At 44.2% G+C, this 27042-nt stretch overlaps 1 protein-coding gene across 1 annotated transcript in view; it reads right to left on the bottom strand.

The window, feature by feature from the left end:
• The window catches only part of LOC144826169 (astacin-like metalloendopeptidase), a 272346-nt gene that overhangs the window by 60105 nt on the left and 185199 nt on the right, over window positions 1–27042 (bottom strand). The window contains exons 9-10 of the mRNA XM_078684563.1: window positions 17744–17825; window positions 16464–16591 (exon numbers count right to left, since the gene is read on the bottom strand). Of these exons, the coding sequence (XP_078540689.1) occupies window positions 16464–16591; window positions 17744–17825 (210 nt within the window). The remainder of the gene's footprint in view (window positions 1–16463; window positions 16592–17743; window positions 17826–27042) is intronic.

Genomic DNA, 27042 nt, shown 5'->3' with positions numbered 1-27042 from the left:
TACTAACACATACTTACCTTCTTATACAATCATTGATACAAGTACACATTGATCTGCACAGAGTCACACACCTCCCAGCCAGCCACACACACACTCAGTCTCCCATACAAATACTTGGACAATCAATCAGTAACCCATATAGTTAATCATATAGCTACTGATCAACACATGCAGCAGTTTACAGAACAACAGACATAATGATGCACAAATTAAGACAGTTTAGTCACTAACCCATGCACTCAGTGAGACACATTTAATCACTCACTCATACATTCAGTCATGCACCTACTAAATCCTTTGTCCAGACACTTATACTTCCACTCATTCTTCAATATGTAAGACACATTTTAACTTTACAGAAACATACAGTCACTGGATGTTGTCATCAGTGATGTCATCAGTGATGTCATCAGTGATGTCATTTGAGATGTCATCAGTGATGTCATCAGTGATGTCACTGACCATGTCATGAATGATGTAATATGTGACATGATCAGCAGTGGATTGCGGGTGCGCGATATATAGTTAGTGCAACTAACTATATATGGAATTTCAATGGTTTTGTGTGAGTAAAATAAGGTTTTTTAAATGCTAATTCCTAACTATATATGGTCTATAACCTATGGTTTTTTCAGTGAATTTTCAAGGTTTTGTAAATGCTAATTCCTAACTATATATGGTCTATAACCTATGGTTTTTTCAGTGAATTTCAATGGTTTTTTAATAGCAAATATCATAAGCTGTCGAATGTCAAGTACGTGGTAAGTAAAAACATTTTCGTGTTTATGCACACTGATCTGCTTTGAATACTGCCCCCCACCCCTCATTTCTATTAGGAGTACTCTCTCTTTGCAGATAGTGAAGGGTAGTTAACGCAGCCCTTTGCCCCCTTTGTAATACGTCGTGCCTGCTTCTCTCTCCATTTGATTGATTGTTCTCTTTGGTTCATTCTCTATTTACAAACAAGCACAGAGTCGCAATACTCTGTTTAGTCTTTGCAGATAGCGAAAAATCGTGTAAAAAAACAAAAGGAATCGAGCAAAATCAGTAGGCCACTAATGGGATCTCTTTTTGACCTCGCTAAAATAGAAACATTAGGAACAACCTGTTGAAAATAGCAATGCGTATGTACATAAGCGGCGTTCATTTGTGTTCACAGTACCCCTTGTTGATTGTTTCAATCGAGCATTGAATTGTTCGAAGTTAATTCTCTTAAGGATCTTCTCTACCTGCAAACGAGGAAGAATAGGAATATTCTCTCTCCCTTTGCAGATAGTGAAGGGTAGGTAACGCAAGCCTTTAACACGTCGTACCTATTTCATTCCTCATTGATTGATTGATTGTCCGAACATTGACTGTTTGGGAATTAGTTCTTTTTGGAGGTATTCCCTGTTTGCAAATAAACGTAGGAAAATCTTTGCAAGTAGTGAAAGGGTACGTAATGCGGACCTTTCTCCCCCGTTGTAATCTGTCATGCCTATCTACTCCCCACTGATTGATGCACCTTTTTCACCCGGACCATTTACTAGAGATACGTCATCTGGCCCGACCAGAGAGCACCCCTAGTGAAAAGGACATATGCAATAATAACGAAGTGATCACTGTATCCTGTTAACAGAAACTTTACCATGAAACAACCTGGAAAGAAAAAAATAGGAAAACGAAAATCAGTAGGCCACTGATGAACATGAACTTTTATTAAACAACAAACAAAGAAACGATAACATAACGTAATGATAAAACCTATTAATGTCCTAGAAACAAGAAAACGTTAAAGTATGCCAGTGGTGAGAGACCAGAAAAACAGTCCGAGAAACCAAATCACCCCTCGCTGTCCCAACTCATGCACTCTGAAAGTTCAAAGTTTTGAGGAGTGCTTGTAACATTGTCTGAAGCCTATTTGCAATTGCTTCATCTTCACTATTCTTAAAGTAAGTGGGGGCTGTTGTGATGCGGTGCCACCCTGAACCGCTTGACGGAGGCCCCCGAGGGACGGTGTCATGTCGCGGACTCGGAGGGGGCGCTTGGCTCCGGCCCCCTCCCCAAGTCGTGTTGCCCTGGTGTGGCCTGAGATCGCCCCCGACATAGGTGGCCGGCTCCCGGGGTCAAGCGGAACTTTTTTCCTTTTGGTGACTCTTCCATTCTTCACCTTGTCCCACAATCCGTTTCACCTAAAGACACGCTGTAGTGGGGCACCCCTTTTCCGTTTCATTTGCCATTCAGCCCGCTTTTGCTACACTGTGCCTCTTCCGCTATTCAGCTGTTTACCGCCCGCTCTTTCGACTACAGCGTCTCGCTCACCATGTACTTGAGTTGCTCCCGCTCTTGCGGTGCAGCGATAGGCGGCTGCCACAGGACTCTCAAAATGGCGGCCATCTCTTCAGATTTGGGCGTGGTCCACTAAAATGGGCCTGCGACTCCTTGGAACTCGGACGCTTGTCTGCTAGAGCTTGGGCTCCATTCTCGAAAGCGTCCCCTCATCCTTGAAGATTCTACAAAAGTCTTGGGGGCCCCCGACTCCCGCAGGCTTCTGGTGGGGAGCGCCTAGCATGATTGCTCGTGGAATGGCCACGACGGAGCTACGAAATGGTGGTGCTCTCATGCTAACGCCAGCTTCAGTCTGAAACATCCAGAAACACTGTAGACTACCAATTCGATCAGTTCCGGTAGCGCTCCAACGTGACCCGGTAGAGAAGAACTTGCCCTCCCCTCTTTGACTGATGGTTCTTGTTGCCTGTCCCTTCTGTTGTCATTTAACAGAACTATTTAGCCTGCTGAAAGGGGTTGTGTGCCGTCCGCTGGTTGGTGGAGACATTTTGACTATATTCTGGACCTGCGTTGTCGCGTAATGCGTCATATGACGTGCCGCGTTAGAAAGTTTAATAAATTATTAAACACAATAAACAATCCTTAAAAAATAAAAAAAAATAAAAAATAATCAACAAAACCAACAATCAATTAACAACAGTATTTGAAAAGTCTATCATTCATTTTTCATTGCAGTACGCTGCCCAGAAAGCTTCCCGGTTCCCGGACCGGGCGCTACCCACGCGGGGGCCGTTTTAAAGCCTCCACATTAAACCTAGGGGGTCAGGGAGGATCTACTATGCCCCCTTATGGTTATTTGCCCCTTTGTTTTGGCCTCCTCTTGTCTCTCGATCCTACCGAGAGACAAGATGGCGGCCGCTACGGACTTTTTGGAATGTTGACAGACGCCAGAGAACCAATCAGCCTCGCTTCACAAAGCTCCGTTGCGCGAAAAGTACGCGTCCTGGAGCGCTGCCCGGTCCGCTGTTACAGATATATATCTTTTTTTAAACGTTAATTTCTCAAAATCCACTGGAGCACATATATTGAGACCTACAAAAGGCACATCGGGCTACCAGTCCCTACAATTTTGCCAAGTTTCGTGCAAATCTATTCAGCCGTTCGGGCTAAAAGTGAGGCTAACCGCCCTATGGAAAAATCAATGTTAAAAACACGTTTTGTTCCCGGACCGGGCGCTACCCACGCAAAAAAACAAAAAAAAAATTTTTTTTTTTTTTGCCCCGCGGGGCCGTTTTAAAGCCTCCACATTAAACCTAGGGGGTCAGGGAGGATCTACTATGCCCCCTTATGGTTATTTGCCCCTTTGTTTTGGCCTCCTCTTGTCTCTCGATCCTACCGAGAGACAAGATGGCGGCCGCTACGGACTTTTTGGAATGTTGACAGACGGCAGAGAACCAATCAGCCTCGCTTCACAAAGCTCCGTTGCGCGAAAAGTACGCGTCCTGGAGCGCTGCCCGGTCCGCTGTTACAGATATATATCTTTTTTTAAACGTTAATTTCTCAAAATCCACTGGAGCACATATATTGAGACCTACAAAAGGCACATCGGGCTACCAGTCCCTACAATTTTGCCAAGTTTCGTGCAAATCTATTCAGCCGTTCGGGCTAAAAGTGAGGCTAACCGCCCTATGGAAAAATCAATGTTAAAAACACGTTTTGGGACCCCCCTTTTTTCTCGGCCCCCCCTTGACGAAACCCCCCCAAATTTTCAGGGGCTGCTCAGAAACAAAATGTGCCATTTTCCTGAAAATTTCAGCCAATTCCGTCCACAAACGCCAAAGTTATTAGACATAGAATTTTCAAAAAACCCATAGGGAAAAAATCCTAACTATATATACCTACTGGCGACCGCCAGTAGGTAATATATATATATATATATATATATATATATATATATATATATATATATATATATATATATATATATATATATATATATATATATATATATTTTTTTACATTCTTTTAATTGATGACCGCTTTACACATAACAGACATTTTTAAAACATAATCATCTAGGAGTACGTCTGCACCGGTACACTCGATCACTAACCATTGCTCATACATGTTTCTTAGTAAGAACCTCCTTGGCCAACTTTGCTCATGCTGAGCAGGGCCCCGGTCATGCTCCATTCATGGGGACTCGCAGAAATCATTCCATCTTCCCCATATTTGCAATCACCTTTTGGGACAACCTCTAGATTTGTATATTGTTCGTTCCATCAACATGCCCCAGTCCATGTCCCTCTTCCATTGTACAATTGTGGAGGAGTGTGGCTCAATGGTTAGAGCGGCAGACCCTGATGCAGAGTTCTGGCCAGGGATCAGGGTTCAATTCCCGCCTCGGCGGGGTCTCGGGCTCAATTTCCTCGGACCTGTTAATTCTCGCCTCGGTGCCTATTCTAATCACGGGCCCCACGCTGCAACTCTGGTCAATAGCTTGCTTAGCCTCCACACCAGCCCCAACAGCGCTAAGGATGCCTGGCTTCACCCTGGGGGTGCCCAGGAGTGGACACTTCACAGGGAAAGCCAGGAAGGGTTCCACAGCGGTATGAGTATCAGCGCCAGGAAACCGAATAGGTGACACCGCAAGGTGACCGTCTGGTGACAGTGCGCTCTATAAGTACCATGACATTTACATTTACAATTGCTGTTGTCTCCTGAGATCCCCACTTTTTGGCAATTATTGTTCCCAATGTCACCCATATTCTCCCTTTGCTATTTAAATTCATAGGCCCCCAAATATTCAATAGGCAGAACTTAATGTTAGGTTCTATTTTGACTTCCGTCACTTCTTCCATACCCTTTACCAGCTCCGACCATTCTAGATTGTGCACATTCCCAGACAACATGTGCGAAGGTGCCCTCCTATCCACATCGCCTTGCACACCCTGAGTCAGTCCTATACCCATCCTCATTAGAGCTGGGCCGGTGGGCTCGGTTCTGTGGGGTATTTTTAGTTGCACCATTCTCAATCTGGAGAAGATGGCTATCTACCTGGGGAGGCCAAGGCCTCCAACCATTCCTCGTCCTCCATTTCCTCATCACATCAAGCTCCCAACAGCTGGGGAGCAGGAGGAGGGGGTCAGACATATTCCGCCATGTACAAATCCAGGACTCTGTCTGCAAGTGGAGAGGACTCTGGAAGAGATTCCCCGATAGTAACTACCGCATGCAGTGCATGTTGCATCTGTAGGTACCTAAAGTGCTCTGTAGCTGTGCGAAGGAGACTACGTCGCTCGTCCTCCATTGATACCTGACCATGAGAGATACCAAGCACATCCTACCTATCAAAGCCCTTAGTTTCCGCAAGTTTCCTAACATTTCTGTATCCCACAGAGGGGTGGCCTGCGTGACACTTTTATCCCAACCCAAGCTCTTGGTTGCTGTGCGCTATTCGTGGTCAGCATTTGCAGTGGGGCCTGTCGACTTCTATTTGGTGGGTCTGGTGTATAGTACTCTAGCTAAATCCCCCCCAAGGGAGCAGCCATCTGTCCATCTGGTATCCTGGGTCCCCTTGGGGCCTATATATGCATTGGTTAATGGCAGCTAGTTGCGCGGCCCAATAATATCTTCTGATATCCGGGAGACCTATTCCCCCATCATACCATTCCCTAGTAAGCTTCTCGGTCAATATTTGGGGCAATTTTCCCTCCCACAAAAAGTACTCTTAGGGCGCTTTCAATGGCCCTAAAGAATTCTTTACCTACTGGGCCTGGTGAGTTTTGTAGGACATATAAGAAGCGTGGTAAAGACATAATTTTAAAGAGTGCTGCCCGTCCCAGTACATACAATGGGAGTGTTTTACAGTGATTGATGTCACTTCTAAGTCTCTGTAAAGGAGGAAACAGGTTGTGCTCATAAAACCTATCTGGGTCATTGGTGACATAAATCCCAAAGTATTTCAATCCCTCAACAACCTCAGTGATGGTATATCCGAAGGGCAAGGGGGGGGGGAAGGAGGGATTTGCTGTTACAACATAGATAATTAACTTCGTCCAATGTATACAGTAGTCCGAATATTTCCCAAAATTGGTTAAGATATGCAGTGCTTTATTCATTGAGGTTCTGGGCGACACCATTTATAATAAAATGTTGTCAGCATACAGGGAAACGCAGTCTTACCAGTCCTCCGTCCATCCAAGACACCTCATAATTGGATCCTTCCGTATCTACATTGCCAACAGGTCCAACATTAAGGCAGAAAGCAATGGAGAAAGGGGGCTTCCTTGTCTAGTCCCTCTCTCAATGGTGAACAGTGGTGACTTCCGGTTATTTACGACTACCTGAGCCAATGGGTCACTGTACAGGAGTTGGATCCAGCTCAAAAACCGGGGACAAATTTGAATTTCTTTAGAACTGTGAACATATGGGGCCATTCGATCATAACAAAGGCCATGGCCACATCAAGGTGCACTACCAAAGCGTCTTCTCATATCTGGTGTGAGCGTCCCATTACTCCGTGTAGCCTCCTCAGAATAATATAATTGTTCCTTGCTGGCATAAAGCCAGACTGCTCTGGATGTATGAGTTTTGCTATAACTTGTAGCAAACGAGTGACCAATAGTTTTGCTAAGATTTTGGCCTCTGCATTAAGCAAGGAAATTGGCCGATACAAGGGACATTTATCCATGGGTTTCCCACTTTTATTGATGACCACAATGGTGGCTAATCTCTGGTCTAACGGAAGAGTCCCTCTCTCGCGACTCTCCCAAAACATTTTCGAGAGTAATGGAGCTAGTTTGCTTGGGACTCGCTTATACAATTCAATAGGCAAACTGTTGGACTTGGCCTTTTTTCAGGGTCATCCCTGAGCTTTTTGCCTTCCTCCTGTATTTTTTCTGACCTGTTGTTGGCTGTTTTATGACTTTTGGCACTTTACCACTGCTTATAAGTGCTAAAGTGCATATGTTCTCCCTATGGTAAATTGATGTATGGATTTGAGATTCCATGATTGGCTGGTTTGGTTTACTAGACAGACTAGTACAGTGCACTGAGTGTGCCCAGGGCTTGTAAAACAAATGCTGCTGCTGGTCTTGCTGCACTGGTCATGCCACCCACAGAAACAGCCTGTAAAAGTGTGTCTCAGGTCTGCCATCGCAGAGCCTGTGTGCAGTCTGGTACTGCCATGCTGACTAGGCAAGTGCACCCACTTGCCAGTCCCTAAACCTTCCCTTTTCTGCATATTAGTCACACCTATGGTATGCCGAAGAGCAGGGTGCATTGTAGGTAAAAGGTAGGACATTCCCTGGTGTGTGTGGCATGTCCTAATAGTGAATTACAGCAATTTTCGTTTTTCACTATTGCAAAGCTACCTGTTCCCCATAGGCCAGAATGGGCAGTTTGATTATAACATCTTATAATTCTAACAGACTCAGAGAACCAGGAAGAAATTCGAGTTGAGTATGCCTGTACTCAGAATGATAACGTACATCTTTTATTGAAGGTGGTTTTAACATTCTGTGTTTGAAAATACCACTTTTAGAAAGTAGGTATTTTCTTGCCTAACTGTCCAAGCCTGCCTCTGCTAGGTTGTGCATCCTTGTCTGGGGTTTGAGTGACAAGGGCTGGGGGATGCCAAGAGACAGGGTGAGTCAGCACAGGGCTGAATAGAGCTATCTGCATGTAGATGGGTGGGAGGAGTTGCACTAGGGACCTGAATAGGGCTGTGCCTGCCTTCCAAAATGCTGGCTCCACCTCCTGTGGTGTGTCTGATGTCCCTGGCCCACACTGTCAAAGGAAAGAAGGTGCCTTGTCAACAAAATGCTCCGGTACTGCACAGAATTGGTTTGGACTGGATACAGAACCCTCTGCCTTCAGAGGGCAAGGGGTTTCCTAGTATAAATATTGGGACCCAGACCCAAGAACTTTAGATCACTTTTAGGAAACAAGAAGAACCTTTGCTGAGGAGAGGAACCAGAGAAACTGAGGAGGAGACTATCCCTACACTGAGTACTGTTTGGGGGATTGGCCTTCAGTGGTTGCCTTACTGCCAAAGTAAGGAGAAAGAACTTTGTGCTAATTTCAACTCAACCTGTCTGATAGCATTAGATTTAAAACAGATGACTTAGTCAAGTTAATACAAAAGTTAGCTGCCACTTAAAACTTCTTCAAAGCTCCTGAAGAGCTCGTAGTGAGGTACTGGGGAGGTAAGAGTCAGCAGAAAGTCATCGACAAATAACGACACCTTATGGTCTTATACCCCAAATCTAATCCCCTTAATGTCTGTCATTGTCCAAAGTTGAGCCACCAGAGGTTTGATACTCAGGGCAAATAACAAGGGGGTGTAGAGGACACCCCTGTTGGGTGCCTCGGCCTAAGTCAAAAGGGTTCGAGCTCACTCCTTTGGCCTGCACTTTAGTTTATGGGTATGCCTAATTAGCTCTGATCATATTGATAAATGTGACCCCAAAGCCAAAGCTCTTAGCGGTGAGGAAGAGAAAGTGCCAATCCACTCTATCGAAGGCTTTTTCTGCGTCAAGTCCCACTATGACTGCTGGCGTTTTGAACTTGGAAACCTTTTCTATGAGATGCACATTCCTATGAATATTGTCATGTGTTTGCCTCCCTTTTATAAACCCGGATTGCTCAGGGAGGATAATACCTGGCATTAAATTCTCTAATCGAGTTGCCAGTATCGCCGAGTAGAGCTTAGAGTCTAGATTCAGGAGGGCGATCGGTCTATGGGAGGCACACAATTGTGAGATCTTGCCAGCCTTCTGTATCACTGTGATCAGGGCCTCTGCCACTGATTGTGACACTTTTTGACCTGTCGCTATCTCACTGAACATGGAAGCCACGTGGCGTAAGAGTTCAGGCGCGTAGGTTTTGTGGAAATGAGCTGTCAGTCCATCAGGCCCTGGAGATTTAGGAGGCTTTAATGCCGTAATAACCTGTCTCATCTCCTCTTCAAAGATCGGAGCATGTTACTGCTCCTTCCAGGTTGCAGGAACCTGGGGAAGTGCTAGGGAGGCCAGATAGTTCATTTGAGCTGTGGTGTCTGTGGGGGTTGCCTGTGGAGTTCTTGGTAAAAGTCCCCAAAAAATTAGCCTGTCCTATATCGTTCTATTCTATCTCCCCCCCGTCCTTACTTAATGCCCCTATATACTCCCGCTCCTTTTTTGCCCGGACCTGTCATGCCAGGTGTGTGCCAACTTTGTTTCCCTGAGCGTATGCATTGCAGCATAATCTATACTAATGGAGCTGAATTCACACTATTGAGATTGTGCCGAGTTTCCCTTTAAGTGCACTCAGTTGATGCTTTAAACTCCGAGTTGGGGTCTTCTTCTATTCTTTTTCTGTCTGGCAAAGTGTTGCCTTTAGCTTCACCCTTTCCTTTGCTCTCTGTTTATTCAGTGCCAAGACCAGTTCAATACACCTACCCGTAATACAGCGTTGAAAGCATCCCAATTTTTCAAGGGAGAAGTGGCACTTGCTGCTCGTAATTCATCCCATAACACTCTCTCTCGAGTCAGAGAAACAGGAAAATACCATCTCAGTGGGCCCTAAACTTTATCCAACCATTGAAAGCTCACCGTAATAGGGCTATAATCTGACAATATAATTGGAAGAATTATTGCATCCTGAATAAAGCCCTGCAGCCCCTGGGTAACAAAGACATAACCTAATCTTGAATATGTTTGATGGACATGTGAGAAATATGTATAATCTTTCTTGGCAGGATGAAGGGACCTCCAAGCATCTATAAGGCCCAAGGATTGGAAAGAATGTTTTAAATTTTTAGGGAAACTTCTTCCCGTAGATCTGTGGGGGTGAGTACTGTCCTCTGCCAGGTAAGATTAAAATCCCCGATTAGAACAACCTGTCCCTCAGCAAAGCTCCCCGCCATATCTAGTAGCGTGGTCACAAAGGCTGCCTGGCCTGTGTTAGGGACATATGCAAAGACAAAAGTGACACATATCTCCCTCAGCTTCCCTTTTACCAGTACCATCCGACCCTCTGTCTGTATTCCCTCCGGTTAGAATTTGGTATTATTATGAAACATCAACGCCACCCCATTGTGTTTCGTACTGGTGGATGATCTATGCAAAAGGTGCTGGAGCCTAAATTCATCCAATCTCTTTAAATGTGTCTCCTGGAGAGCCACTATATTGAACTGATGATCAATCAAGTATTTCCATATTTTTGGACGCTTATGCAGAGAGTTCAGGTCCTTCACATTCCAGGAAGCGATTGATATTATCTCTCGAGCTTACTCATGCCTTCCACTTGTTGTGTCTCCCTGTGATCTCCTACCCTCAGCTCCGCTTGCCTGTCCTTTGAGAGGTTCGCCCCATTCCACCTTCTATTGTGGCAAAGTTGTGCATCATTCTGCTCCCTGTCCCCGCTTCTCCACCCCCCCCCCCTTAGTAGTAAATCCCCTCAGAATTAACTGAACAAACAAAAAGAAAAATAAACCTGGATAGTGGGGCTAACAGGCCACCCACTGTGGCGTCACTCTAGGTTGTGGGCATATTGGCTGGGGTCTCAGCCCAAGCCTGCCGCCCAGCTGTCTCTACATCAAATAACGTAGCTCTTTTATTCTGATTGTCCTTTTACAACTAAGAATTCTGGGGGTTCAACATAACATGTAATTGTTCCGTCTTTGCTTCTATACACTATCGTGGTCCAAGTCTACTTTTGATTGATGGGTGTACCTGTCCTTCAGTCCCAGAGACTCCTTCTCCTCAGTCACGTCTGAGGCTAAGTTTGACTCGCTCTTCCCTCTAGGATCAAGTCTTGGTTTGGCTGCCTCTTGGAGACCAGTCTCCATTGTGATCTTTTCACATGTGAAGTCTCTTTTGTTCTGGCAGGCATGGAGGGCCTATCTTCCTCTGGACTCGGCAAGCCCAATACCTCTAGACCTTCCTTAAGTTCTCTGATGTGTTGTTGCTTATTATGAAATTCAAAGGCCAGCCCAAATGGATATGTCCAGCGATACCTCACTTGTTCTGTCCTCAGTTTGTCTGTAAGGATCCTGACGGTTTGCCTGCACTGTAGGGTAGCTTGTGCTAAGTCATGCAAAAGTGAACATGTAAAACCCTGGAAGAAGATCACCGCTTTCTTTCTGGACTCCTGTAGGATATCTTCTATGACCTAAAAAGGATGGAGCTTGACTAGTATGTCCTGAGTGCGTCTTCTCTCTCTAGATGCTGCTGGCTGACCCTGTATGCTCTTTCCATTTTAATCTTCAGTTGTCTTTGCCCAAGAATCTCTGCAAAAAGACGCTCTACAGAGGCCTCTAGGTCAGGCCCCCTGCTCTCTCATCCAGGTATCTGATGTGGATATTGCCTCTCCTTGACCTGTTTTCCAGGTCTTCGTTCTTTAAAAGGGTTATCTGGAGCTGCTTATGAAGGTCCTGCACTTTGTCATGAGTATCTATCACTCTTTTGTCTAGATCTTGCTTCCATCTCTATTATTCTAGACTCTATGGAGTCCACATTATGTTGAAGCGAGGTCATCTTCTCCGTCAAGTCGGCTTTAAGTTGTTCCATGGAGGCCTGGAGGTCACCTTTTAACTCTGTGCTTAGTTCTGTCTTGAAGTTCTTCAAGGACGGAAACAGGTCTTTCTTAGTCAGCTGCTTGCTGGATTCGGCATTCCCCTGCTCTGGTGATTGTTCCTTCTTCGCAGGTACAAAGAAGTGTGATATCTTGGATGTAGCCTTTTTTGGTGGCATAGATGCAGTCCCCACCATCTGTAAGGGCTTCACGGTCCCCTCAGCTCGCCGGTGCAACCAAGGCCAGGTGTCCATGTTTTAAAATGCTCTCTCTGTATGTCCTCAATTGGGTGCCTTTTAGACTACTCAAATACCAATCAAGGTGCAGCTCCTCGTGTTAGATGTCACCATTGGCAGCCATCTTGAGGTCAGGCATGCCCTATTGCTCAGACTTATCCATGACGCTAATCAACTTGTCTTTTCCCACATGTGGTAGTCGGGGGGCCCAGAATCTTTCACTGCCTCAAAATACACCCCCCTGGGATATTCGTGTCAAGATTCCCTGGGGGAGCACTCCAGCCACCATCTTAGGATCAGCCGTTATGCGGTGGGGGCACATTGCCACACTCAGATTACCCCCTTCTCTTTACAGCTCCTCTCTGTCTTTGGGAATTTATAGGGGATAGCACACCTGTTGGCGCACAGCGTCCACACTAACCACCTCTGCCGCAAACCATCTCCCCTGTAATGGTGGCTGCTGTCTTCACAAGGGCGCTGCTCTTCTGGCTTCAATATCGATTATCCAGGTGGAAGAGCTTGCATTTCTCTTTTCCTCCGGCTGTCTGTTCTTGTTCCCTGCCTCGCCGCCAATAGCATCCAGCCCTTTCATCTCTACAGATATTCCAGTCTGGCGGCTGAAGTCAGATGGCGCCATTTTGTTCATCACTGCCACGCCCGTAACTCCGGGACTTTCTCCTTCAGTTCTTTTATCACCAGCAGCTTCTAATTCTCCACGGTGTCTGGTTCAAGTTCTCGTAGTTCTCAGCTATGCTGCGGCTCTAAAAATGGCAGTGACAGCTACATGACGGATCACGTCCGTCCAGCCATCTTGCTTAGCCACGCCCCTGTACCTCTTTTGATGGGCTTGTCAAAGGCTTCATTTCATTCAGAAAAAGATTATCATGCCATGAGGCCCTGGCAAGGGCTAAACGCACCACCTGAGTTAGGATGGGAGACAGCTCCTTTTCTAAATTGGCTGCTGTTCAGTGGAATGACCTCCCACTTGACCTACGAGTGACAGACAAATATCAGCTTTTGAGAAACAAGCTAAAAACCTTCCTGGTTCCAAGATACTAAGTTGATTAGTCATTACTCAAGAATACCCCATGCAGCAACCAAATACCCTTTTTCTTTACACCGCACTGTATGCTGTCCTAGCGCCATGAAGTCCTTCGGGACGTATGTTGCCCTCTACAAATACAAATACAAATGTGAGAAGAAGGATGAATTTGAGAAGTCTACTTGGAAATGCTTCAGTAGCTAGAAACAGCTGGACATTCAACACACTTTATACTTGAATTCTTGGTGAGCCAATGACAGTGCACCATGAAGGGTATAGGTACTTGGTTGGTAGCGTGGCTGGCAAAGAATTGTAAGTGGTCTATAGTTACTCACAGGAGGCTTCCTGTCCACTTCTTCTATGTATGCTACCTGGTGCCACCTGTCTAATTGCCCTCTACCTTTGCACCTCACCATCCATGGTTCTCCTTACCCATGCCGCTAACGTACCCCTACAGGCCACTGTTGAGTAGATGTCCCATTGGCATTATGAAGTAACTTTACATTCACAAATACACAGTCGCTCCTTGCAGCTGATTGGAGTGTCACAATAGAAAGGTGGTACCACAACGGGTATCCTCCCTCCTTGCACCTCATAACGCAATGGACAAAAGCTTTGTGACCTCTCCTGGACTCGCAAAGGAATTCCTGAAACTACCAATGTTTACTGTGTCACCAGAACAGCCAGTAACTATTCACCAAGTGAAAGCTGCCATTTTTGGACAACTTTCCCTGTGCATATACAAACTCCTCGCTTTGAATGAAGTAGACGGCCTTCCCAAGGACACCTGCAGACTTCCTTCCACCACTGATGTCGCTTTCACTTTGCTGCACTCAACTGATACAAGCATCATTATTATTGATGAGGTAGGCCATGTTTGTCCCAACACACGCCGCCATTTTGTCTTGAGCCCAATTTATAGAGCAGGAGTAGTGTGAAGGGGTATACAGACATAATATCAATGACAAAAATATCGAGGTAGCATAATATCGAGTTAAAAATATCGAGTAGACAGAATATAGATAAGACAGAACATAGACTACAAAAATATTGAATAGAATAGCAATAATATCGACATGAAAATATAGAATGGACAGAATATCGATGGACAGAATATAGAAAACAAAAATATCGAGGGACAGAATATAGACAACAAAAATATCGAATTTTAGGTAAGTAAGTTAATATTTATGTTTTAATAATATGTAAGTGTTTTTTATGTTAGTATATATGTGAAAGGTTTATTTTTATTTTATAATTTGTTTAAATTAATTAATTTATGGTATTTAATTTTTGCGTAGTATAAGTCCGGAGTGGGTTGTGGGTTTATAGGGGAATAGGGTGGGAAGTAATTTAATTATAATTAATTAAATATTTTAATTTATTGGTATTTATTTAGAATTAATTGTTAATTAATTTTTAATTAGCAATTAATGAAAATATAATTGGTAATTATTTTTTATTAATTCATTAATTGATAATTATGTTAATTTTATTTATTGATTTTCTGGAGCTAGTTGTGGGTTTATAGGGGAATAGGGTGGGAAGTAATTTAATTATAATTAATTAAATATGTTAAATTATTTATTGCTATTTATTAACAATTGTTATTTAATTTTTTAATTGTTAATTAATTAATATATATTTGGTAATTAATTTTTATTAATTGATTAATTGATAATTATGGTAATTTTATGTATTTAATTTTTGTAGTGGGTTGTGGGTTTATAGGGGAATTGGGTGGGAAGTCATTTAATTGTAATTAATAAAATGTTTAATTATATAAATTGGTATTTATTTTGAATTAATTGTTATTTTTTTTAATGTTTTAAATAATTTATTGTTATTGGTAAATAATTTGTATTAAAAGTTAATATTTTTTAGTAATTAAAATTATTTTATTATTTTTAATTGAATAATTATTATAATATCTTAAATTGGGAATTTATTTTAATTAATTTGTAATTGGTATTAATATTGAATTTATTTTTATTCATATATGAAGTATTTTCTTTCCCAACTGTTGCTCTATTTGGAGTGGGAATAGTAAGTTTTACCTTCCCGCTATCCAACGTTTTCCCTACTGTTGCACTCACTGGAGTGGGAATAGTAATTTTTACCTTCCCACTATCCAACGCTTTCCCTACTGTTGCACTCATTGGAGTGGGAATAGTAATTTTTACCCCAACACTATCCAACGCTTTCCCTACTGTTGCACTCTCTGGAGTGGGAATAGTAATTTTTACCCCTACGCTATCCAATGCTTTCTCTACTGTTGCACTCTCTGGAGTGGGAATAGTAATTTTTACCTCTACGCTATCCAATGCTTTCCCTACTGTTGAACTCTCTGGAGTGGTAATAGTAATTTTTACCCCTACACTATCCAACGCTTACCCTACTGTTGCATTCTCTGGAGTGGGAATAGTAATTTTTACCTTCCTGCTATCCAACGCTTTCCCTACTGTTGCACTTACTGGAGTGGGAATAGTAGTTTTTACGTCTACGCTATCCAACGCTTACCCTACTATTGAACTCTCTAGAGTGGGAATAGTAGTTTTTACGTCTACGCTATTCAACGCTTTCCCTACTGTTGCACTCTTTGGAGTGGAAATAGTAATTTTTATCCTCCCGCTATCCAAAGCTTTCCCTACTTTTGCACTCTCTGGAGTGGGAATAGTAATTTTGACCACTAGGCTATCCAACGCTTTCCCTAGTGTTGCACTCTCTGGAGTGGGAATAGTAATTTTTACCCCTACGCTATCCAACGCTTTCCCTACTGTTGCACTTACTGGAGTGGGAATAGTAATTTTTAACCCTACACTATCCAATGCTTTCTCTAGTGATGCACACTGTGAAGTAGTAATAGTACATTTTACTGTCTTGCTGACCTATGGTAAAAATATGATGTATTTTTTATTAATATTATGTTTATATATATATGTATGTTTTTACGAAAAAAATTGTATGTTTATTTATTTTTATCTTAAATTAATTATTTTTTATTTGTAAGTTTATTTAAGTATTTTTAAATTATTTATATTTAATATGTTATTATTTTTCAATTACTTTTAAGATACTTAAAAAATTCGATATTTTTACTATCTATATTTTTTACATGGATATTTTTGATTCGATATTTTTGCACTTACCTGTTTGGAGATACGAGGTCGATATTTTTGTAGTCGATATTTTTAACTCGATATTTTGCTACCTCGATATTTGTGTAATCGATATTATGTCAGTGATCCGTGTGAAGGGCTGGTCGTAACGCAGCCCGACAATATGATACATTAGCATAATAACAAAGACTCGCTCCTACATGTGCCTGCTATGTTTAATTACGAGGGGTGAGCACTTACTGCAGTTGTACAGCTTGTTGACTTTCGCCACATCCAGATTATTGAGTCCATACTGCTGTCCAATTGCTACCGTGGGGTCCGGTTTTGGAATCATGCTTGGCTGCCCAGATGCGTTTGAAAATGCATATCTGCAGGAATCAATAAAAAGCTTGCATCACAAACTTAAATCTGTTTCATCTGGGAAGAGAGAAGTTGGATGTGAGAGGATGCTGCCAACTTTGGAACTGGGGAATCAGGTTCGAGTCTCGGCGACGACTTGGCATCCTGCAATTCTGGGAAAATCACTTGATCTCCCTGTGCCTACAAAATAAATGTGTTCTTGTGTAATGTAACTTGTGCTCATGTAAAGTGCTTTATTTCCTTTGGATCGAGTTTGCGCTATTTATAACTGCAGGGAAAAAAGCGTGACATTGAAGCACCTCATGGTAGTTATAGTTTAGAACTTGCACTAAGGGGCTGATTACGATGTCGGGTTGAAGGCCTCCTCCAAACAGTCGGAATATCCTCGACTGTGTCGGAAGCCGTCTGACCGACTTGGTCAATTTACATTATGACTGACCGATTATAATGTTTGCGGTTGGAACGTAAACGACACAGTTATTCTGAAATGGTTCGACTGGCTCTTGGAGTATCAGTGTCGGTCAGAACCCCATTTGTACACCCCTATGGACAGAGTTTCTGCCCACGGGAATACAATGTCTATTTCCAACAGCCTTTCCGACTTGGCCTGTCCGACACGGAAAGGATGTCCAAAAGTGACTTTGGAGGCCCCTGGCAGGGCTCCTTAGGCCCTACGGCCGATGATTGATGGCTGAGGGGGCACCTAAGGTGCCCCCTGCAAAACCCTGCACTGTGTGGCAGGCACCCTGCCACAGGGTGCAGTGTTTCCCACAAACACCCCATTTCCCCATAAGAACTTGTGTTATGGCGGGTTCTCTGGGGTAACACGGGCTAACATAGGAAACAATGGGAATCCGACTGAACAGTGTTTGGTGGCATTGTAATCCATGGATGGGAACCACCGACCGTGAGAAGGTCGGTTCAGAGTCTGTGTATGGCGGAGGCTTTCCGCCAGATATCGTAATCGACCCCTTAGAGTCTAATGGTATCTATTGTTTTACTTGGAATAATTATGTAAGGCACAGTTGATTATGGATTTTAGTTTGCTAGGAGCTGTGGGCAGAGTTTGCTTATGAGCTCATCTAATAAAAGCAAGTTTTCATTACCGGACAGCTCTTCTCATGCACACCCACACCCTAACCCCATGAGCAGCGCCTTACCTGTCAAAGTGCATCACTGACACATAGTCATAAGGTAGGTCCATGGTATTGCCGTCATCTTTTGCAAAATTGCTCCAGTCACCTGCGTCGGGTGAAACAAAAAATTAGCCATCGGTAAAGCAAAACTTTATTATAACACTGCCCAATGAATAGGAGGCCCTCTTCTAACTAAAGGCTGCTCATCTGTCAGTGTTCTGTGAGAGTTCAACACTTGTGTTTGCAGATTGACATCAGATGGCACTGAAGCCACTACAGGTCACTAGCTGGGCATCACTTGGTGGTTTGTCCCGGTTTCAATATATTTTAAATGTCTGCAGCCATGTAATCGTCTTACTGTTTTAACACAAAAAGCCGAATAGCAGATATAGCATGTTACAACGCGTGCTATTACATCAGGTTCTTTTACAACAGCCTTTACAACGACCACGTTGTTAGAAATGTGATACCTGTACATTGCAAGTCATTAGATCGACTTGCTGTAGGCGGCACACTGGACTTAGGAATAGTACAATTTACTATTCCAACTCCAGCCTGCGCAACAGTAGGGAGGGTGTTGGAATAGTAAATTATAATTAAAGACTGTCACCCAGTTTATTGCTCAATTAACATTTTTAAAATGCAAAACAAAGTTTTCATAAACTATAGAGCTATTGACTGCACATACTGTAACATCGGACTGAAATTTAACTAAGAACACAGTTATCTACGAAGTATTAGTTTTAAAAAACAGCTGATATCCATGGTGCATTTATTATCACTGTTGAGTGTGGGGAGGGGCTGTGACTCATGAAAGGCAAAGTTATGAATGAGTCATGATATCCACCCCACCTTCAACTATCGTTAATAAATAGCTTATTATACTCTTCTCATCTCTATATACAGCTTATGCAATGTTTTTTTTTATGTGTATTTTTTTAACAACCGTATTTAACCAACATCTGAATGCAAGGGGTTAAATGTATTCAGCAAGGTAAAATCACACTGAAGAGAGGAGATCCCATCTATTAGTAGAGTTGCTTCACTGTGTAAAACTGTTTTTTCATTCTATCTGAGAGGTAGTGGGATGTGTTTCCTTGTATTATGTTAACTGTACTGCAGTAATAAACACAACTCTGGCCTTTACACTTACACTGGGTGTGTGAATGTATGTTTATTAGTACAATTGCTCCAAATTAGATGTGACATTGGGCCACATTTTCAATGCCATGACTAAAGCATATATATTATACCTAGAATAAATTCCACCAGTCATAAAACAAAATGTTAATACACAATCGTCGTGGATATTGTACTCTCTGCTATGTATAATTTATCACTGTCCCTGCAGTACAAGTCCATGCATTGCAAGACGGGTCATAGCACATCCATCAATGGAATACTTCCTGAATCTTTTGACATTTATATTTGTTTGACACATATATTATTTGATACTACTCCCATTCACACTTCACACTGTCAGGTTAACTATACCAATGCTGGATTACATGCTTCAGGACAAGAACTTTCGTTTCAGTGGAACTTGTCATGTCTTCTCCAGGTTAGATGGAGGTCATTGGGCCTGATAGCTATGTGGGTTCATCACTTTTACCTGCACAAGAGCTGTATTTCTGGTGTGAAAACAGCCATATGCTTTACCAGTTTAAAGAACAAAAGAATCTCATTCCATATGGACAGAAGATATCCCTGTGACCTAATAAATCCAAACTGGTATTACTTGATCAATGCTCATGCACAAATCATGAGTCACATGAATCACAAATCATGAGTATCCCGTCGAGGCGAGAATCACCTTTAAGATGCTCACCCACGCACACAAGGCCCTCCACGGCACCGGACCAGCATACCTGAACAGCCGACTCAAATTCCACGCACCCCAAAGGACCCTACGATCAGCCCAGCTTTCCTACGCTGTGGTCCCCCGCACCAGAAAGACCAGATCGGGAGGCCGCTCCTTCTCCTTCCTCGCGGCCAAAGCATGGAACGCCCTTCCGCTCCACCTCAGACAGACAACATCGCTCCCCATCTTCGCAAGAAACCTCAAAACCTGGCTCTTCGACAGACCCCCTCCTTGATGGAATGGAACCTGCACCCCCCCAACCCCCCCCACCCCTAGCGCCTTGAGACCCTTACGGGTGAGTAGTCACGCTTTAACAAACTCCTGATTGATTGATTGATTGATATGATCAGCCGCGGTCGGTAGGGTAGTACCTGCCGGGGCGGTGACGTAGGGAGGGGGAGGGGCAGGGTTGGGGTTAGTAATATATGGATAATGGATGTTTGCAGGTAAGTAAACATTTAAATAAATCAAACAAATTTCGTTGCGCGCACTGCATTGCACCGACCGCGGCTGAGTATGATACCTATATCACAAATGGTTTAGATTAAATTGGATTTGTAGACCTTGAAAACGGGAGGCTCAACAGGAAACAATAATAACTCTGTCATGCATGTCTGATAAACGGTGAATGGATGAATCATTGCAAGAAGTGTCAAAACGGTGCACAGTGCAAAAAGTGTGAGTGACAGCGTAAAACATATAGGCAGATTTTATGAAAATATTATTTGAAATAGACATCTATGTCAAGAACTTGGTCGAGAGGTGATAGATCATCATGTTATTCTGAAAATTGTAGGGGTGCATCAAAACTTTATAAATAAATAAAATAAATAATCACCGATATTCAGCACCTGCATACATAAATTAATGCATTAACGTGTGGTCCTTAGAAATGTAGTATTAAAGCAGCATATATTAGTGCAAATAGAAATGTAATCATGTCATTTATGAAGATCAATGTAGTGTTTGTTCGAAACTGTATTCTAGATGATGCATAATGAATTGGTTTACGTATAAAGTGATGCATTTGATTTAAACGTGCACCATAGTCAAGTCTGCACGTGTAGGTTTGCTTATTCATCTGATTTAAATGTGTAAATTCCTAAGCACATATACGTTCAAGAGAAAGCCTGTTTGTGATTTCTTATGTAGCTGAATATTGTAGGCCTGAAACGTATTTCCTTGGGAAGGCTCTCAGTTGAAGGTAGTCAGCAGAATTTGTGTGCATACAAGGTTGTTGCAGCAGTACCTCCACCATCCATTACTACTCTATTATCTTCAGTCGCCTTAATGAGTGCAGTCTCAGTGCTGTGTTCCTTACGAAAGCCAAACTGGGAATGGTCCAGCAACCAGTTATCATCAATAAACTGAGTCAGTTGTACGTTCATAATTTTGTCCACAATTTTGGCTGGTAGGGGAGGCGAGCAATAGGACGATAATTTGATGTGATGGACATATCTAAGGTAGGTTTTTTGAGTAAAGGGAGCACAGAAGTCTCCTTCCAACTGATGGGAAAAGTCCCTGAGGTAAACATCCTGTTAAAAATGTCTGCCAGCACAGGACTCACTAGATCCACCAGTTCCCTCAAAAAGGCTGACAGACACTGGTCCAATTGAGAGCCTGTTTTAGAGGCCAGTAAGTAATGGCTCACAGTATCTGCCGACACAGAGGAGAACTCAAGAAAGCTGATCTTACTGATATCTGGAGCCTGCATTTCAGGTGTCGACTGAGCGCCTGGGCCATCTATAAAGTTACAGACAATGTCCAACACTTTGCTTTTAAAATTGGAAGCCATATCCTCAACAAATTGTTGACTACCCAGGTTGGTCAGTGCCTTGGTAACTGTGAGTTTGTTTATAACTGTAAACTGCTTTTTTGAGGAATATTTCGCAGAGTCGATCTGAGCTTTAAAGTATTTACTTTTCTCGGTAATCACAAGAGCTTTATAGGACCTGAGAGCTGTCCTATAGACCTGTTTGTCAGAAGCAAGATAGTTCAAGCGCCAGCGGCGTTCCATTCGACGACATTTCTGTTTTTCCTCACCAAGAAGATCAGAGAACCAGGGTGCTGATGGCGCCGCCCGGTTGCCTGAAAGGTTTTTAATGGGAACTGCAGCATTAATGGCATCCAGTAGCCAGCTATTATAGTTATTGACAGCTTTGTCCACGTTAGAGCAACTCGGCGGAGCGGAACCCTCCAGTTTCGTTCGAAGAGCTATTTTGTCCACTTTACTCCAAGCTCTGCAGGGGGCTGCCTGAAGCGTAAACTTGTTATCCTGACAAAAAAAACTCTTGGGAAGAATGAAGCTAATAAGAGAGTGATCCGACCAAGGCAGTGGGATCCCCTCTTTAAATTTAAGCCCATGATAAGAGGAGAAGATCCCATCCAGCGAGTGCCCCGCTTCATGAGTGGGAACACCAACTAGTTGAGACAACCCTGCTGCGCCCAAGGTGTCTAGGAGCATAGCAGTCTCTTTATTTGCATGGTCCTCTAAATAAAAACCCCACACCATCAATGGTGTGGGGGTATGGTTCCAAGCACTGGGAGAGCCCTCTGTTAGGCTCTCAGAGTTACCGGCACCAGCCTTCTACTGCCGGACAGCACAAAATGGTTGCTGCCTTCCAGAGACACAATTCTGCCCTCATGCTCCTGAGTAAAGCTTGAGCAGGGGAAGGCAGAACAATACGCATCCTGTCACAGGGAGGTGTGACTACCTCCCAGACAGGATCTGGTGTATTAGGGCTGGGTGGGTGGACTTACTAGCTCCTGAAAGATTCATGAGGGGCACATATGGTGTCCCTATGCATAGTTCAGTTCAAACCAGTCCTGGGACCGTCCCCTGAATCTTCCCAACCCTTTCCTTATGGTACTTAAGGGCTTACCTGGGTGTAGGTCCCTAGATTCATCGTGGACAAGATTCAGAACTGAAACCACTGCACTTCTACCGTCTGGGCACTCTGGACTTAGCTGGACTTTGTTTGGGCCTGACTTCATCTCCCTTTCAGTCTGCTGCATCGTCAGTGGCTGTGCACCATACTGGATCCCTGCAGGACCTGTGGAGCAGCCAAGACACTTGAAGATAATCTCCCTTGAAGTGAAGTAGTCACTTTCCTGCATTCGCAGGCACATCAGCACTGCTGATTGGTCTGCTGATCCCGAGCTCCTGCAGACTCCAAAGGGTTCAACAACACAGGTGGTGGTTATCTACGTCTCTCAAAGCCCATGCAGTCCTCTCTCCGAGCTTGGAGTCCAAACCCCTGTGCACCACATACTTTTGCAAGTGCATATGGTTGTTGGCAACTTTCCGACAAGTGCATTGGGTTCCAGGTAGCCCCAATCTCCAGCAACTTCTTCCACCAAGATCTTCAGTCACACTGCTTTGTGGGCACTGTGGCCTGCTCCTGTTGGTGATCTGCTCGAGGTCCTCTTGTGACTCCTGTGCCTCCGGCCTGTGGGTACGTTTGAGCATCACCTTTGCTTTCTTTGGGCTCCCCTGAGTGCTCGGGGCCTGCTCTGCCTCACCTGCTTGTGGTGAGTCTCCTGGACCTTGCTGGTCCCAATCGTGCACCTTCTTGACTTCCTGCGTGTGTTGCATTTGCCAAGGCTTGTTGGTGCTCCTGCCAGACACCGACTCCTCAGCACTCGACATCCTTCATGGGACAGCTTGTATCCAGGTCCCGGTTGTCCTCAGCGTTGCCTAGTCATCGCAGCTGCAGTCAAGGTCACCGTCATCCTTCCTGAAGAACCCGACATCGGAGGGCCTTCATCTTCCAAGTCTCCTGGTTACCCCTGAGTGACATAAACTCTGTCCCCTCTGCTCTCAGGTGCTCATCTTCAAGAATCAACATTTGGATTCTCCTGGACATTGGGTCCAACTGCGGTTTCCAATGCCACTTCACACCTATGCACCCGGCTACCCTGGGATAGGTAAATTGGATACCACGGTATCCACAGGTGGGGTGGCTCCCCAACCTTCTGTCTTCCATGGGGTTTCTTCAGTGTCCACTGGGAAGGGGCCCTAATCTTTAAAATTCAAACACCAACTTGCACATAGACTTGTACCGAGAATTTGGTGGTGCTCACACACTGCAAACGTTCTCACTGCGGTCCTCATCTACTTAATTTGGATGGTTCTGTGGGTCCCCAGCAATTCTACGACCTCTCGACATTGTCCTGACTCGAGTCATTGTTCTTTTACCACTTTCTTAGTAAAGTGGGGCCCACTGTATATTAGAACTATTTACTGCGATTTCTTTGCTTAAGTAATGTGTGCTTTGTGTCTATCGCCCATTAGGAGATCCTCCCGGCAGTGATAATTAAAACAAGTCCAGAATGGTGGGCAGAGTTTTTTGCTAAGATGTTTCTGGTAATCCTGGACACAGGAATTATTCCAGAAAGTTGGAAGGGCGCAATTATAAGGCCTATTCATAAAAAGGGCAGCCATAAATTACCAAAAAACTATAGGCTGATAAATCTCCTGGATATTGGGGAAAAAGTCTTTGCAAAAATAATATTAAGCTTATTAAAAGATTGGGCAGAGGAAAACCAAATCATTCCCCCGGAACAGGGTGGGTTTAAATCTGGCCATTCTACAATCGATCACTGCTTTGCCCTCTGGGCCATAGCACGGAAGTCAATGGAAACTCGGGGTAGGTTATTCTGTTGTTTTGTTGACTTCCGTGCAGCTTTTGATTTAGTGGACCGGGAGCTGCTATGGGAGGCTTTAATTAGTCAGGGAATTCCTAATGATATACTGCGGCTGCTACAAATGCTCCATACTAAAAATTGTATTTACAACAAGGGGTGGTGAGGGACAGAGTCTCTGAATTAAGCAGAATACTCTCACCCAGTCAAGAGATCAGGGTTGGATCCAACACCGTTTTTTAGCTCACTGCACCATCCCAGTTTCAGAACCTGGCTGTATGCAAATTAGTCTGTTCCTGTCCCAGTGCATGATGGGAACAGGGCAAACCAAACTACAAAAGCCAATTCTTACACTGGGAAGGAAACAAGCTTCCGGGGACCGGTTTCTGGCATTACAGCCGTCTTCGGCCCGGCTTGCTTGAATCCTGATGGTGCAATGAGCAAGGGACTCATGTCTGAGTATACCCTTCCACGCTTAGGGTGGACAAAAATATTTACAACAAGGGGTGGTGAGGGACAGAGTCTCTGAATTAAGCAGAATACTCTCACCCAGTCAAGAGATCAGGGTTGGATCCAACACCGTTTTTTAGCTCACTGCACCATCCCAGTTTCAGAACCTGGCTGTATGCAAATTAGTCTGTTCCTGTCCCAGTGCATGATGGGAACAGGGCAAACCAAACTACAAAAGCCAATTCTTACACTGGGAAGGAAACAAGCTTCCGGGGACCGGTTTCTGGCATTACAGCCGTCTTCGGCCCGGCTTGCTTGAATCCTGATGGTGCAATGAGCAAGGGACTCATGTCTGAGTATACCCTTCCACGCTTAGGGTGGACAAAAATATTTACAACAAGGGGTGGTGAGGGACAGAGTCTCTGAATTAAGCAGAATACTCTCACCCAGTCAAGAGATCAGGGTTGGATCCAACACCGTTTTTTAGCTCACTGCACCATCCCAGTTTCAGAACCTGGCTGTATGCAAATTAGTCTGTTCCTGTCCCAGTGCATGATGGGAACAGGGCAAACCAAACTACAAAAGCCAATTCTTACACTGGGAAGGAAACAAGCTTCCGGGGACCGGTTTCTGGCATTACAGCCGTCTTCGGCCCGGCTTGCTTGAATCCTGATGGTGCAATGAGCAAGGGACTCATGTCTGAGTATACCCTTCCACGCTTAGGGTGGACAAAAATATTTACAACAAGGGGTGGTGAGGGACAGAGTCTCTGAATTAAGCAGAATACTCTCACCCAGTCAAGAGATCAGGGTTGGATCCAACACCGTTTTTTAGCTCACTGCACCATCCCAGTTTCAGAACCTGGCTGTATGCAAATTAGTCTGTTCCTGTCCCAGTGCATGATGGGAACAGGGCAAACCAAACTACAAAAGCCAATTCTTACACTGGGAAGGAAACAAGCTTCCGGGGACCGGTTTCTGGCATTACAGCCGTCTTCGGCCCGGCTTGCTTGAATCCTGATGGTGCAATGAGCAAGGGACTCATGTCTGAGTATACCCTTCCACGCTTAGGGTGGACAAAAATATTTACAACAAGGGGTGGTGAGGGACAGAGTCTCTGAATTAAGCAGAATACTCTCACCCAGTCAAGAGATCAGGGTTGGATCCAACACCGTTTTTTAGCTCACTGCACCATCCCAGTTTCAGAACCTGGCTGTATGCAAATTAGTCTGTTCCTGTCCCAGTGCATGATGGGAACAGGGCAAACCAAACTACAAAAGCCAATTCTTACACTGGGAAGGAAACAAGCTTCCGGGGACCGGTTTCTGGCATTACAGCCGTCTTCGGCCCGGCTTGCTTGAATCCTGATGGTGCAATGAGCAAGGGACTCATGTCTGAGTATACCCTTCCACGCTTAGGGTGGACAAAAATATTTACAACAAGGGGTGGTGAGGGACAGAGTCTCTGAATTAAGCAGAATACTCTCACCCAGTCAAGAGATCAGGGTTGGATCCAACACCGTTTTTTAGCTCACTGCACCATCCCAGTTTCAGAACCTGGCTGTATGCAAATTAGTCTGTTCCTGTCCCAGTGCATGATGGGAACAGGGCAAACCAAACTACAAAAGCCAATTCTTACACTGGGAAGGAAACAAGCTTCCGGGGACCGGTTTCTGGCATTACAGCCGTCTTCGGCCCGGCTTGCTTGAATCCTGATGGTGCAATGAGCAAGGGACTCATGTCTGAGTATACCCTTCCACGCTTAGGGTGGACAAAAATATTTACAACAAGGGGTGGTGAGGGACAGAGTCTCTGAATTAAGCAGAATACTCTCACCCAGTCAAGAGATCAGGGTTGGATCCAACACCGTTTTTTAGCTCACTGCACCATCCCAGTTTCAGAACCTGGCTGTATGCAAATTAGTCTGTTCCTGTCCCAGTGCATGATGGGAACAGGGCAAACCAAACTACAAAAGCCAATTCTTACACTGGGAAGGAAACAAGCTTCCGGGGACCGGTTTCTGGCATTACAGCCGTCTTCGGCCCGGCTTGCTTGAATCCTGATGGTGCAATGAGCAAGGGACTCATGTCTGAGTATACCCTTCCACGCTTAGGGTGGACAAAAATATTTACAACAAGGGGTGGTGAGGGACAGAGTCTCTGAATTAAGCAGAATACTCTCACCCAGTCAAGAGATCAGGGTTGGATCCAACACCGTTTTTTAGCTCACTGCACCATCCCAGTTTCAGAACCTGGCTGTATGCAAATTAGTCTGTTCCTGTCCCAGTGCATGATGGGAACAGGGCAAACCAAACTACAAAAGCCAATTCTTACACTGGGAAGGAAACAAGCTTCCGGGGACCGGTTTCTG

Source organism: Lissotriton helveticus, chromosome 3_2 (assembly GCF_964261635.1).
Source record: "Lissotriton helveticus chromosome 3_2, aLisHel1.1, whole genome shotgun sequence".
Classification (NCBI taxonomy): Eukaryota; Metazoa; Chordata; class Amphibia; order Caudata; family Salamandridae; genus Lissotriton; species Lissotriton helveticus.
This window is presented reverse-complemented; position numbering and strand designations above follow the sequence as displayed.